This window comes from Ylistrum balloti, unplaced genomic scaffold (genome assembly GCF_031769215.1).
Source record: "Ylistrum balloti isolate Yb309-2 unplaced genomic scaffold, AGI_CSIRO_Ybal_v1 Utg370122, whole genome shotgun sequence".
NCBI lineage: Eukaryota > Metazoa > Mollusca > Bivalvia > Pectinida > Pectinidae > Ylistrum > Ylistrum balloti.
Window position 1 is genome coordinate 628,644 of NW_026782138.1, and position 15,601 is coordinate 644,244.

Below are 15,601 nucleotides of genomic sequence, written 5' to 3' on the forward strand. Positions count from 1 at the left end.
ATTACTTAATCTTTTGAATTTTCTTCTACACTTTCAGTGAAAATAATCTTTTGAGTTTCTTATATTCGTACTGGAGATCAAGAAGGCTTATTCTAGAAATGAGAATGGGAAATTCAATTAAAATGTGTTGGTGGTAGGATAACTAATATTTAATGGTTAATATTCTCAGTAATCACATTATATTGTCATTAAAGGCCCTTGTCATACCCGAGATTTATTCCAACTACTTTTGAAATAAACCTCTCTGTTAAGTAAAACAAAACTGCTGAAGTAGTGATAAGGAATTTTATTCCAGTATAAAATGTTTACATCAAATTTGAAGATAATTATCAATGGACTAAAAGATGTAAAGATGTCCAAATCTTCCATCACTTGTACTTAAATAGATTTAGTCTTACATGTGCTCCAAGAATTGAACTGTTATTACTCCGCACACAAAATATTAACTTGTTACACTATTTCATGCCATCCACTGAATTCATTATTTCGTCGTTGTGTATATCCTATTTAGTATGACCTGAAAGTAAACATTAAAACTCTGGTCAAGCATTTGTTGAAGTAGAAACAATAAGATCTGGTTCTCAAACTCATCTTCTTGGAACACAACAAAATAATCATCAATACTTCTGTTCCTGAATCACAGTTGAAATAAAAGAGATTTAGAATTTATCGTTATTCATTCGTTAATCAAACTCAAGTTAACTATTTTTATGTCTCTTATATCAATATCTTAATGACAGCACGATGGGATAGTTGAGACTGGTTTCATTTTGTACAATAAAATTCCACAGCATTCATGCTTGAAAATGATGGGACTCTAACACTGCCCATAAAGCTTGTGGGTCCCCTCTGTATTTAAGTGGAAAATATCAGAAATCTCATGTGAGTAATTGTTAAGGTAACATACTGAACCATTATAAAGAGGTTAAATAATAAGTATTCTTTTATCATATTCAAATTTCATTTGCTCCCCATTTCAATTGTTGCATTGATAACTGGAGGCAAATAAGGAATGCATGAAAAAAAGGATAGAGTGCAAAAACCTAACATGTTAAAAAAAGATGGTGTGTACCCAGGCTGTCCTTGCAGAGTCTGATATAAACAAAAGTGGTTTTAAATGTGATTGAAATTTAGATTATGCTGTATATAAAGGCTGACTAAAGATGTTTTTGGTCAACCAAGGATGCTCATTCTTCATGTCAGCAGGAGAAACAATATGGAACTCCCATATACAAAATTATTGTGAAATTTAGCAGATAATTCAAAACAATTATTGAGTAGAAAGGTCAGTCAAGACAAAGTGATTTACCTAGTGTGAGAGAAAGTGTAAATGGGTCATTTCAGAAAGTGTGAAATTTGCCTTCTTTACAATGGTGGCAGATAACTTAACTAGTTGATAAAATATTGAACATGCATAATGGAAATAATAAACAAACAATAAGTATATCTACATGCTAGAAATATTACAAGGAAATGGAGAAAATTAGCCCACCTTGATCTGGATCTAGACCTTTGTTTGCGACTGGACTTCTTACCGCTGCTTCTCCTAGACTTATCATCCTCATACTTTTCCCTACGAGCCCTCCTGTTGCTAGAACGAGAGTCTTGTGATACACTTCTTCTTGAATACTTTCCAGAGGATTTCTTGTGCTTACTGCTGCTGTGCTTTGCATAACCATCACTATCTTCATCAGTCACAGATCGTTTCCTTTTCTTAGATTTTGACTTCGATTTGCTACTTCGATATTCATCATGCCTATCTCGTGACCTCCCACGATCCCTTTCCTTTTTTTCCCTACTTACACTCCTCTCCTTCCGCCTCCTTTTTTCCCGATCCCTTTCCCATGATCTTGACCTACTTTTATAACGTCTATCTTCTCTATCATATGAACGTGACCTACTTTTATGTCGTCTGTCATCTCTATCATATGAACGTGACCTACTTTTGTGCCGTCTCTGGTCCCTACTATGTCTACTGCGTCGTCGGTCATATTCTCTCTCCCGACTTCCACTATCTTCCCTGTATTTATCTCTACTTCCCTCTCCATCGTCCCTGTACCCATCCCGGCTATGTGACCTTTCCTCTCGCCTATCCCTGTCCTCCTCCCCTCTAGACTTTCTTGAGTCCTGTCTACTAGTCCTACGTTTCCTCACACTTTCCTCTTCTCGACTTTTCCTCCTGTCTTTGTCCACAGGTACACTACTGTCATCCACTCGGCTTACCTTACCTACACCAGATAATTTACTAGATACATTCTTTTTGGATGCAGACTTCTTTTTATGAGAACTTTTCCCTTCAGGGGAACTAGATGACCCGGAACTGGCCGAGGACACAGAACTACTTGAACTTCCAGAATCAGAATCACTATCACTACCACTTGAAGAACTTGAACTAGAAATGTCAGTAGTTTTTCTTGACTTCCTTTGTTTGTCTGAGGACTTTTTTGTTCGGTTTACTTTGCCCTCCCTCCCATCCCCCATATCCCTAGCTTCCTCTTGTTTCACATCCAAACCAGGAATTCCATTATATTTGTTCTCAAAAGGGTAACTTGCTTTCTTTTCAGATATTGCTTCTTTCAAAAAGGCTGGAGTCTCTGGTTCTGCAAAAGATAGAATTGTTATGAAACAAAAACCTTGTATGCCCTTCAACTTTTAAGTACATTCCATAAAACAATCTGATGTTGATTTCAATGTTAAATTTACGACCTATTAAGTTTGATAAACAACAGTATCATTGAAACTGATGAATACTCTGCGACACAAAATTTGAACAAAGGGCAATAATTCTGAAATTTGAGGGTTTCTGGTCACCAAGTTTCATTATCCTAGCTAAAATGAAAGCAAAGTTATGCTCTGGACAGTAAATTTTTAACAAAGAACAAAAACTCTGAGGGGTGGTGGGCTTTGATTTTGGTACACTACATATCGTCTTTGTATGACCAATGTATACACCTAATGTATGGGTGTATGCTACTCAAAAAATTTCTGGGGGTCATAACTAAAAGAGCCTTTATTTTCAACTTGGCTGTTACTAAAAAATATAACAGTCTAAAAATTTGTAAACTCAGCAACATAAATAAGCAACACTTGTAATTGGATTTTCTTCATGTAATCATATGATTCCTACCAATTTCGTCCTCCTCATATATTGGCTGGCTCTTTCTTCGCTCTTCAAAATCTCTCTTTTTACGTCGGATGGTCTCCTGTAGCTCAACGTCAGAGTCGTCCTCATCTGGACTTTCAGCATCTGCAGCATCTGAGTCACTGTCTGTCCCATACCCACCAAGACCTGTAAATATGGTATATACAGCTGAAAAAGTGTCACTTTAAATGTCTGTGATTGCAAGAATTCAAACCGTTTATCACAAATGATAATAGTTTAAATTGCTTGTTCCTACAACTTCGTTGTTTTATTGTCAAATACATTTTTCCTCTTAATCAAATACTAAATTTTTTTCTTTCAGTGTCAAATACCTATACTTTTTTTTAAATTTCCTTCCCTACAAGAAACTTGATGTACTATCAACATTTCTGAGAGAAATCCTGAATGTTAAACTTGTTGGATCCTTTTAGTGCCTAATGCTTACACATCAGCTCCAAGAAACAGACACCATTGTGAACAAAGAATCATATCAACCAGGCCATTTTGCTTTTTATTCATAAAAATTTTTACAATTTATAATATGATGTCACTTATAAATTAAAACTCCTGACAATTTCACTTCTGTTAGTTTAAAGGTTTATGTATTGTTTATTTTCATAATGATTTTCCTGTGTAAAAATGCTTCAATTTTTGAAATATGATGATGGGTTGAAACCACTGCTTAAACTCCAAGTAATCATGAAAAAACCCAACTTTGCTTTTTATCACTTTTGTGTTCAATATTTAGCGAATAATACTAACTCTGATTAGGTATTATATGAAATAGTATGATACGCCAACCAACGTTACAGTCTGGTAATGTTGTGTACATACATACTAAATCTAATGTAATTGTGAGGGAATTTAAGCTTGCATGTGACCTAATCAAATGACTTTGATAAGCAAATGGCCTTCAGAAGAAATCAGGTTGAAAACATAGACAATGTAAATGTTGACAGAAAGGACAGATAGGCAGACAGATGTCTGATGTCTGAAACTTCTGATCATAAATATTTATGAGCACGTCGTGAGACTCTGAAATAAGTAGCATACTTACCAAGACCCGTCAAGGTTGCTAAAGCAGTGGACTTGGATAGCTGCTTTGCCGGAGCTTTTGTATAATTATATAGACATGATTAGTACAGATGTACTCAGCAAAACGAAAGTAAAAGTAGACACTTCCTTTCTTGTCTAGGGGAGACAACTCTCTCTTCCCCATCTGAGAATTCTGCTGTGAATACAATTTTGACTTTAAAACATATATCATGTTAAGGGGTAATCAGGGATGAGAGTACCTTAAACTTTGGTCAAGTATAAAAAACTGTCTTTCAGAGGTTCAATACTACCCAAATTAATACAAATGTCTTCTGAAATTTTTCATTCACAAACCTTGATTTTTGTTTGAATACAAAAATCTGATTTAAGAATTAACTCCATGTATTAAAAAAAAATCAATGGTCAGAATTCTTATGCTAAACAGCAAACTTCAATTTATCACTACAATGATAAACATTTATCCCCTCATCCCGATTTGTCAATGTTCAACATATGATAGAACACACAAGGAGAGTGATTTATCTTATCATTGGAAAACAGGTTAAGGTAATTCCATAACAGTGTTACCTAAAGTGTCGAAGAGTGGCATCTCAAACTAAAATATCTTAAGAATTTTGCCCTGGAAAATGGAATAGGGTTTAAAAGTTTGTTTTATTAAAAAAAATAAACATAACAATAACAAATGTACAAAAAAATATACACCAAAAGGACACCAGCTGAAATATAAACGGTTAATACAATACTGGCATCAACATTATAAATTGATATTGCACAATTTTTACCTGTAATATCAATAACCACAAATTCAGTCACGAGTCGGAATACAAACTTCACACTAATTAACAATGGAATCTTTTTGCATGTGTTGACAGCATTTTTGTTCAAAGAAAAGATAACAGTAATGCTCGGCAAGCTTAGTCAGCACCTTTTTGCACTGAACATGGCAAGGCAATGTATAATCAATATCAACAATCTTTCATCCTCCATTACAAAGACTATTTGGAACCACTACTGTGCGATGTGGTGGACCAGTTTGAAAATAAACACATGTTTTGAAATGTTTGCTACCTTTAGCAGCTCTGTTCTTTTCCTTATAATACACTTCCTTAGCTACAGCCTCCATTTCTGATGTTGTCACCTCCAATAAAACCTCAGTCAGCATCTTCCTTGTTTTCATAATCTGAAAGCAAAAATGCACTTGTTCAATAAGCAGCACTTAATAACTGATCCAATTTATAGTCAAACTTTGATGTTTCAAAGTTCAGGCAACTAGTAAAATACTTTGATACATTGAGACTTTGAATCATTTGTGGTGAGTTATATTGAATAGTTAATGACAAAAATTTCTACCTGAACAAACACCACAAACACTAAAACACAGTTTTAAATGAAAAGCAGCATTTTCTTTTTTAAAAAAAATCCCTACAATTACATTTGTGCCTTCATGTCATTAAGTTTATGTATTTTACATATCAATTTTAAATGAAAGAATGCATAGCATTAAAGTCACCTCATGTGTTACAATAATCATAATGCATCCTGTCCAGAAACGACAGCAGACACAACACACATCACCGGTATTAAAAATTACACGGGTGTTTCTTGATGTTCTGACAATGGCTTGTCTTAATCAATAGCAGAACACATTGATTGACAAATAAACCATGGTTTCTCATGCTTTAATGCTTAAAACTGAAAAAGGCTGTTGCAGGAATTAGTGAAATACAAGTGTTCAGGATTTCCTCCAATTGTTTTCACAATTCTCAAATTAGACCTAACTACTTTTTTATGCTATTGCTGCAAAGGCAGCGGCGAACATCACATGACGTCTCATTATCTTTATCAAATGTTGTTGCTTGTAAGTACAGCCAGTAATAGTGCGCTAGTTTAATCCCATTGTCAGGTAGCACTCTTCGTCGAAATGTGTGAAATTTTGCAACAGAGCAAAAATACCTGTACACTATAGGTAAATGTTTTTATTTGAATTATGAGGTGTTAATGACTGTTATCAAAGCTAATGGCCTGTGAAAAGTTCAATTCATAAAACTCTGATTCATAATGGGGTAAGGTAGCAGTAATATATAGGAATGAAATTCAGGAACCAGACAAAAAATTCAACATATTGAGAAATTTGAATCATCAAAGTCCGATTTGTAAAGTTAGACTGTATATGTTGTAAAAAATATTCTGCTCAAAAGTTAAAATGTAATTTTCCAAAAAAGGCAACGCTAACATGTTCTTTGCAAATATGTTTTTTCATTTTGCAGGTACATTACTCTTACTTTCTTTTACAAAACACTCCAGCATGTTAAACAATCATTGCCTACAGTTTACATGACTACATCTAGGTTTCAGGGTACCAAAGACGGCTTGGGGAGCATTCTCATGTAAAAACCGCAAGGAACATTTCATTGTGTGGTAATATGAATTTGGTTATATTAAATGTGGTAGAAAAAGTTTGATTATATTTGAAAACAATAACTTGGAAAGGCCTATTGGTCAGTATCTATTCTCTGTACATTTATCTCACCTTTCTTACACTCTGATATATTGTATTAACTACTACTTTTTTAAGTGTTCTAACCATTTCTAGTTGTTTTTCCTCCTCAGTTTTGAATTCTTCAGGTGAAGGACTCCTCTTCTTTGGTTTGATTTCAGGTTTTGGCGACTTGGACTTGCTCCGACTGTGCTGTCTTTCTCCTTCCTCCTCATTATCAGAATCCTGGAAAACAAAAGTATTTTTATTGTCACACAGTCAATATTTTTGTAAGAACCCTACTCTTTCCTTACATAAAATAAACTAAAGCTAATTTCAGAACAGGGCATTTTAGGTCATTAATCAACTTTGAAGCTTCTGCACAAGTGCTAACTCTTCCTGTACTCAATGCAAATTTCCTGGTTGTTACAGGAAGTGACTTGGTCCTTTGAGTACAATGCTTATCCTACAAGATGACTGTAGTGCTCACTTCAATAAAAGGAAGATTTATGACTGTGTATTTATAATATTGGTACCTTGACATTTATGTACTGCAATCAAACATATAAAATGATGTTAAAACATTGTTATCAAATATCCAACTGGAAAAAAGGCAGAACCATTTGGTAACATGATGGCAAGTATGACTACTCTTGCACACATCTTGTCACTAGCATGTGATTCAACACTCATTTATAACCTACTTTATTCGTTGCATGCACAACTTGTTTCCTGTCTTATTTTGACAATAAACTGTACTAAATTGTATGTGTTTAATAGTTTTCAATAGTTTTATTCTGTTTTGCTCATCATCAATTACACAAATGTGATCCAACTCATCACAAAGGAAAGAAGCATGTTTACTGCAATGTGTCAAGATTGTCATGAAAGATACGGGAGTCCTTTTTTGTACCATCTCAGGACATCATGAGTATAAAAAGAATTAAAACCATTCAACTCTTTATATCAATTAATATTAAAAAAGAGAATTCTTTATTACACAATGCCCTTCAGGCATCTTGTTTGGTTGTATAGCTACTGATACCTATATTCTACATCATTTGCTATAACAGGTTTGTTCATCAAAACAAATAAACTAAGACTTCATTCCATGCATACAAATCTGCTTTTCTTTGGCATGCTTGGTTCTCCATCAGACTCTCCTGCTCTCTCCTTCAGAATCTCAGCAGCAGCTTCCTTCTCTGCCTGTTCTCGAGCCTCTTTTGCTTCCTGGAGTTCTTTCTCTCTCTTTTCTTTTTCCATTTTCTTTACTTTCTCCCTTTCCATCTTTTCAAGTCCTTCTCTTATCCAAGCAGGCAAATTTTTCCTCTTGGCTGCATCTGGAAGCAATGTTTTATAACTTACTTAACAAATGCATAAGATTTTGAAGAATTTCTTAGTTCAATGAACACACTAGTGATAGTTCTGTTATTTGCAGTCGAGAATCTTCTTTAAGACAAAAGAAAGTTTTGTTATGTATAATCAAAAGACATCTTCTATCCTCCAACAAAGCCTTTCCACTAATGACAAATGTCTTAAACTGTGTCCAGCAGACTGTATTGTTGTCTCAATATGTTGATACTTACCTATACCACTATCTTCTCCCTGAGGCAGAGAGAACCTGTTATGACCTTGACGATTGATGAAACCTTGGTTGTCATGGTTTTCCTGATCTTCAGATCCCCAGTACGACTGGTAGTCACCCTGGTTACCATCCTGGGGATTAACCAATGTTTGGATTAACAGAGCAAAATCATTATTGATTTTGTGATTGTGATGCTAGAATTAGTCGACATTAAGCTCATCGCTTGTCTTGATATTCAATATTTCTAATCTTCAAAACCACATTGAAACAAGAGATCCCAGAGGGATCTTTGCATTCAGCCCTGTTTTATCTTTATTTGCTCGTTGAAAGTTGGATCTTTTCCCTTCTTTTCTTTTTTTGCTTTTAATGATCAGAAATTTGTACATTCCTTTGCAGAAATAGCAATGATAATCTTTACCCATCAATTCTAAAATGGTTGTCTGGAACCCATTTTTTTCTTCTGATCAGTCCCAATATCAAATGGGCACCAGTAGAGACCAAAGGGAATACATGTATGAAATTTGTGAGATATTCATTCTTCAGACATAGGGATAACAATCTTTACTAAGTGAAATCCAAGATGGCTGCTTGTTGACCATTCTGTTTTTCTGATTCTCTGATTAGTCCTGAACTCTAACAGGCACAATCAGGGACAGGGAAGGAATTAAACATGGTGTAGTTCTTGGGGATAACAAACTGTCAAAGTCACAATCGAAGATGGAAGCCTGTAGGCCATATTCTTTTTCTGATCAGTACCAAATTCAAACAGGCACAACTAGGGATCAAGAGAAATATAAATATGAAATCTGAGAAAGATCTATGGTGCTGTACTCAGGATAACAACTGTGCAAAGTCAAAATCCAAGAAGGCCACCTGTCAGCCATTTTGTTTTTCAGATCAAACCCAAAATCAAATGGGCACAACCAGGGACCAAGGGAAACTACATAGGAAATTTATGACAGATCCAGCCAATATTTCTTAAGAAATAACAAACTTGCAAAGACAAATTCCAAGATGGCTGCCTGTCAGCCATTTTGTTTTCCTGAGCAGTCCCAAAATTAAATGGGGACAACTAGGCACAAATGGGAACCTACCAAGGAAATGTAGAGAGATCCAGCCTAATATCTGGAGAAATTGCAATAACAAACTTGCAATGTCAAAATCAAATGGGCACAACTAGGGACGAAGGGGAATCTACATAGGGATCCAGTACTTTTCAAGAAATAGCAATTGTTTATGGATGGATGGACAGACAGACCATGACATAGGGCAATATGAATAGCCTGCCATCTGATGATGGTGAGCTAGAAATTTACCTCCATTTGACAGCTACAATATCAATATAGACTAGAACAATGGCAGATCAGAAAGGACCCTGTCAAGTGGCTCTACATCCACCATAATTATCATAAGGCCATCTAAATTTGGACTTCAAAGACAATCACAAGGAAGTAAAATATATAAGTACAATGAGTCTTCTTTCCTTCCTCTACCTTTTTATATCACATTTGCTGCTGCACATATTTAAACATTCATTCATTTGAACTTTAAATTTCCCTGTCCTCCATGATTAGCCAGGGTCAGAGTGAAGTGCCTGGGTCAGAGATTATATCAGTAATATAAAACAGGATTTAACTCAATTTTCAAAAGAAATACAGATTGGCTATGATGTTTGCAGCCTAAACCATTGAGCTACATACAATCTCTGAATACATGGGAAATCTGTCATGTAGGTTAAAATTTACACAACAGCATACGTTTAGGAATATATTAAGTCTTATTGCAGCCCTCAGCAAATTTTTGAATACTTAAACATACACCAAGATCACATACTTTATAGCAAGTTTCATGTAATTCTGAGTGAAAAACATAATTACTAATCTCCATCAATGAAAGAATATGACAAATGTATTTAAGTTATCGGCAGGGAACTTAATTTGAGGTCAGTCTGACAGAGTGATTACTATTAGTGCACCTGTATGTCTAATATAGGGCCTTAACAACCTGCTCTGTACTTGAACTTGGCACCCATACATCTAACCAAGTGATCTTGGTCTTTGGTCAGTTTACTTCTTGTTTAAATTCTAACAAACTTTGCTTCCTAATGTCATATCAATATGTTTATATGTGAAAAGGTATTTTTTACCTTGACCAGTGGACCTAATGGCCTTGGCCATGGGTTTTTGCCTTAGTGTCTATTTTCATAAATCAAGATTTATTTGAATTGTTAACAGATATTGTGAATCACCAGTAAATGATTCTGTAGACAAATGTACAGTGATTACTACAGAGCACCCTATCTCAGATACATGGCCCTAATAAACAAAACCATAGTTTACAAGTATGGTCTCTATACCCTACAAGATCATACAATGGAATGGACATTCTCAGTAAGATGATTTGTTCCTTCCAACAGGATAAGTTTAATTTGTAAAGACTTACTTGTTGATAGTCGTAGTTTTCCTCCCCATGATTGTAATCAAACGACTGCTGGAACCCACCACCATGACTGTACTCATAGGTCTGCGATTCCTTAAGTGAAATATATTAACATCAGTCTTTAAATATCAAATGATTTGTTGTGCGTTTTAATCAACACAAATCATTTATCTGTATGATGTGGCCTGTTTTGTATTCTGACACTAAAAGATAAGAAGATTCTATTTACAGGATTCTGGTTATTGTTGTCAATAGTCATCAGTTTTTCTGAAGAGCTTACTTTTTTATCAAATCTTTAATGAATCAATACAAATGTGTATTTTTTGCTTACAATTTTTCCATCTTCAACAGGTGGTTGTGGCATGTTCCAGTTAGGTGGGGGCACACTCCAATTCTGTTGTAATCCCCATTCCCAGCCTTGAGGCTGACTTCCTTGTCCACCAAAATCTGACAAAATTTAACAAAAAATAAGTTGTAAAATTCTCCAATGTTCCTTATATGGAAACAAAATTATAGTACTCTCTTATCTGTTTTTTTCCACTAAATACTTCAGCTATGTCTATTAAAATAATTTCTTAAAGTGTATCAAGATTACTTGATATGCACAACAAGCATGCCATAAATTTTATTTGCAACACCTTTCAGAAGTAAAATATCACTAAAATATTACAGTTTAAGATTGAAGTAAAGCCAGAAAACGATGTAAGTAAAGCTTACTATTAAAATTACTGGCTTGGTTGGGTCCATTTTCATGATCCCCTTCATCTAACTCCATATCATCACCACCTCCTCCATTGGAAGGTCCTACAGGTGGAGGTGGCGGAGGACCAGAGTGCACATGCATCATCATGCTTGGTATGGGAGGTTGCTGTGGCATGCCTCCATGTTGTATTGGCGGAGGAGGTACAGAGGTGTTATCTGTGCCAACAGCTTCCTTCTGTTGTATCCATTGTTTAGCTAGTGCTGCCCAGTCAACTGAAAAGCATTCCATCACAATTTCAAAATAAAATTTCCAAGTGGATGATACAGATATATCAATATCTTAATTTGTTCACTATTACACATGCACAATGTTCATGATTTCCTTGGTTGAGACTTTGAAAAGAAATTTCATAAAGTATTGGTATTATCTAATTCCATTTAACATTAACACGTTACTCCTAACTAAGTCTCTTTAAATATCCTTAATATCGATATGTATGAAAATGTGCCCTCAAAAGAGAGACATGCTCTGGTACTTTGTCTTACCCTGTTCATGGGGAACCCCTTGGAATACTTGCTGCATCTGAGCAGCTGGCCAAGGATTGGCCCACATCTTTTAAAAGTTGTAGTATACTCTGGATTTGGTGATTTTAACAATAATAAAGCTAGTTTGTTGATCTCCTGACTGTATTGATCGAACACCTGAATAAAACAAGAGATTAAAAATTCATTAATATTTATTATGTGTAAATAATGTTTTGATCAATATTACCTTCTGAACATTTTATTCCATGTTCACATTTTTGGACATTAATTTGGGCACTTCTATTGGCTGTAATAATCATCAGCAGTAAATAGGATGTCCATGATAATCTACATTACATTTAACTGGATGCTGCTTAACTGCAGATGAATCCGGACTTCTTCAGTATTTGTATGCTTACCAAAACTTGGTTCACTAATTAATGGTATTTTCAAATGGAAATTTGAAAACTTTTCTTTCTGTTTGCACCATAATAGTTTGGTACACATATGCATATGGACTTGTCTTCCAAATTCTCCATCACCAATGCTCACAGTAATCATTATAAATACAATGTGACCAACATGATAACACCAGAGACAAAATTGAAGAGTTATGGTGTTTCTGCTACGTATAAGGCGACACATAATTCATGTTCGCCTCGAAATTCTGCTCCTGTGCCTCACGGGTTATAGAGCATTCAGCAAAGCGTGGGACCAATATTAATTAAACAATATTAGATGTTCAACACGACAAGAAACCTTTGGCAGGCGCCATATGTCACAGATCAGATCCACTAATGCAATCAGGCGGACTAAAACCTCTTATGCTAAGCTAGGCCTATCATGCTATGCAAGTCTGAGCCCAAGAACATGGCGTTACGAAAAGTTGAACAGACTTAAAAGTCATAAATCGAATGGTAGTTAGCGACCACATATTTCAATGAGTAACAAAGCATTTCTTTCTTCAAACAATTTCTTTCTTTGACAATCACTGACCCCCTTAATACCTATTCAACATGAACAATTATTTCATACCAAATTTGTACATCGTTACGACGTTCGGCCTACATGGACATTGATTGCAGCACTAAAGACAAACGTTATATTACACGTTTTACGACACTAGCTCGTGTCTCATGAAAACTGAAACAAATATATACCTTCCACTCGCTATCAAAGCATTTTGAATAAATGTGTGGGTGTTATAAGCATTGTTGAAGAGACGAGGACATGTCTCATGAAACCGCCATCTTGTATATAATGCTTGCAGGGCATGCGAAGTTTGACCAATCAAAATTCATTCAGACTGATAAAATTAGAACCATGGTCTGGTGTCCGGAAACTCTAACCTAACGATATAAATCTTACATAATAATTGATATTGTCCTCTATATTTTTTGCAGATGTGTATTTCTTTCTTCTTTCATATTCTTGTTTAAAGATTGGAATTGTAATATTTTTGTTCACCATCTAATAGCCCAGGATCTTTCCCCTTCAAGTTTTGAACACCCAAACATTATACTCACGGACGTACAATGTAGACCTGTTATACTATACTGTAGATTGACGTTCGCATCCATGATATATCGACCACTTCATTGAGTTGGACGCATTTTGTAATCTACCTGTAATGTTCAGGAAATAGCTCCAACTCGATAAACTTACATAAAATTAAAGTAAGACTTGAATATTTTGACCCAGATTATCTGTGTTTGTCACTGTTGATGTTTAATGCGAGTAACTTTACATTGTACATGTATGTAATTTCCGAGGCGTAGCCCCAAAAAGCTCACAAACACGTGAATTTGTATTTCTAAAGAATTTGTCTCGACGGTTACAGAAAAAAGTATATGAAATATCGCTGATATTAAAAGGTACTAATAGGTGGCATTAGCCTGGTGGTTATAAAAAAAATGTTTTGTGAGGACCAGTGGAACAGTTTTGCAGTTGTAGCGTCGAGGGAAAAAACTTTGCAAACGGTAGTTTTGCATTTCTGTTTATTAACAACGGTATCCATGGAGTATCGAGGATGAATGGTAACAGATAAATATCGGTACTGAACTCTCGTCCGACAACAGCAAATTGTACAGGTATCTGTCTGTTGTGTACGTACAGAATGTTGTATTGTGACCTGTTGAATGGTATAGCTGGAAAAACTTATTAACAACCATAGGAAATCAGGTATGTCTGTTTCCATGGTATCATAAAAATATCATAAAGGAAATATCGCTTATTTAATAGAGAAAGGCATCGTTTGATTACCGGCCCACGGCCTGATATTTACACTAAGCTTCGTAGAGATCCAATAAATTTTTTTTATGTTATAGCATGAAGAAGGCTATTGGACGACTGCACGGATCACCGAGATCTATATCTAAGTCCGTGCTCGGACGGACGGACAGAAATAGACGAGAAGGAAAACTATAATCTCGACCGGGTAACCAGCCGCCAAGCATTTGCATTTCCGATCACTCTTAAAACTGAATATAAAATTAACAAAAGCACGAAGAGAAACCAACAAAAGTACATATGAACATGTCTGGCATTTATGTAACCGTTATGTAACCATACATCTTCGATATTTCAGGGGTTAGGACCATTTTCGCTCCCTCCACCCTGGAACATTTCATGGCAAAATCATAGTGGAGGTTCCATGTACAGTTGACGCCTTGTGAATAAGACAAAAAGACTAGTTTGATAATTTGACGAAGAACAAACGAATCTATGTTGTACTGGATTTCACGTTGGGTGTCGCTCCTTTGTAATCTTCAAAGGAGTGTATATCAACCTGTGATTGGTCAGTTTTGATTCCTGTAAACTGTTCTGGACTGGAGGGGACCTATCAAGAGGCTGAAATGCATAACAGTTCAGTGTATTGAGTTTCAATACACTTATCAGTAATTCTGGTAACAATTTCACCGATTTGGTATACAGGATTTTAACATAAACATTTACCCACATTAGACCATAAATGTTTTCATACTGAAAAGGGAAATAATGTCTTGTTTATAGGAGAGTGATCTTCGTCGGAAATCCGACAACGAAGCGATGACATTCTCAGCGTCAAATAATGTAATTTAATGTTGGTTACGTAGCACAGTTTCATGTTGAACCATAGCTTTATGATTAATAATTGGTAAATGATTATTCATGTAATACCAGAAATCAATGGTGAAGACACTACATATTTGAATTTCCGTTGTAATACCCCTACGTTGAAAAGCATTTTCGTTGTATAATTAAGATGCAAACGGGCCGCTTATTAATGTATCACGTTGTTAATGAACGGTTTTCAGAGTAAAGTTGTTCACATTGGAACAGTAGAAAAATGAAAAACTTTGCATTTTACTAGAATTTTTTTCTTTTTTACAATCTTACACACTTTAAATTCTCAGTCACGATCGACAACTGCTTCGGATCTATATTACATATATTTGAAACATGTTAATAAATCATGCTCTCATGTGAACAATATTTTTCCACAATAAGGTAAAAAATGTGATATCCAATTTTGGTTTTATATATTATCTTTTCTAAACGAACATTTTTTATTCTGAAATACAAGAACATTTCGACCGCTTTTGTATTTTCATAATCGCCTTCGTCATTCGATAATCTCGGGACTCTACATGGACGCAGGTGTAAAGGTCAGAAAACGATCGTCTGCACAACAAAC

General features: G+C 35.2%; 1 protein-coding gene across 1 annotated transcript; it reads right to left on the reverse strand.

Moving 5' to 3' along the window:
- Positions 1–271: 271 nt before the first annotated feature.
- On the reverse strand, positions 272–13,172 carry LOC132550384 (arginine/serine-rich protein PNISR-like). The gene is made up of 13 exons (XM_060214444.1): positions 13,086–13,172; positions 11,947–12,102; positions 11,416–11,673; positions 11,030–11,145; positions 10,702–10,791; positions 8,261–8,390; positions 7,794–8,014; positions 6,783–6,920; positions 5,267–5,378; positions 4,200–4,253; positions 3,128–3,289; positions 1,493–2,600; positions 272–517 (listed from the first exon to the last, which is right to left on the reverse strand). The coding sequence occupies exons 2-13, from the start codon at positions 12,011–12,013 to the stop codon at positions 508–510; spliced, it is 2,466 nt and encodes an 821-aa protein (XP_060070427.1). The 5' UTR covers positions 12,014–12,102; positions 13,086–13,172; the 3' UTR covers positions 272–507.
- Between the last annotated feature and the right edge of the window lie 2,429 nt (positions 13,173–15,601).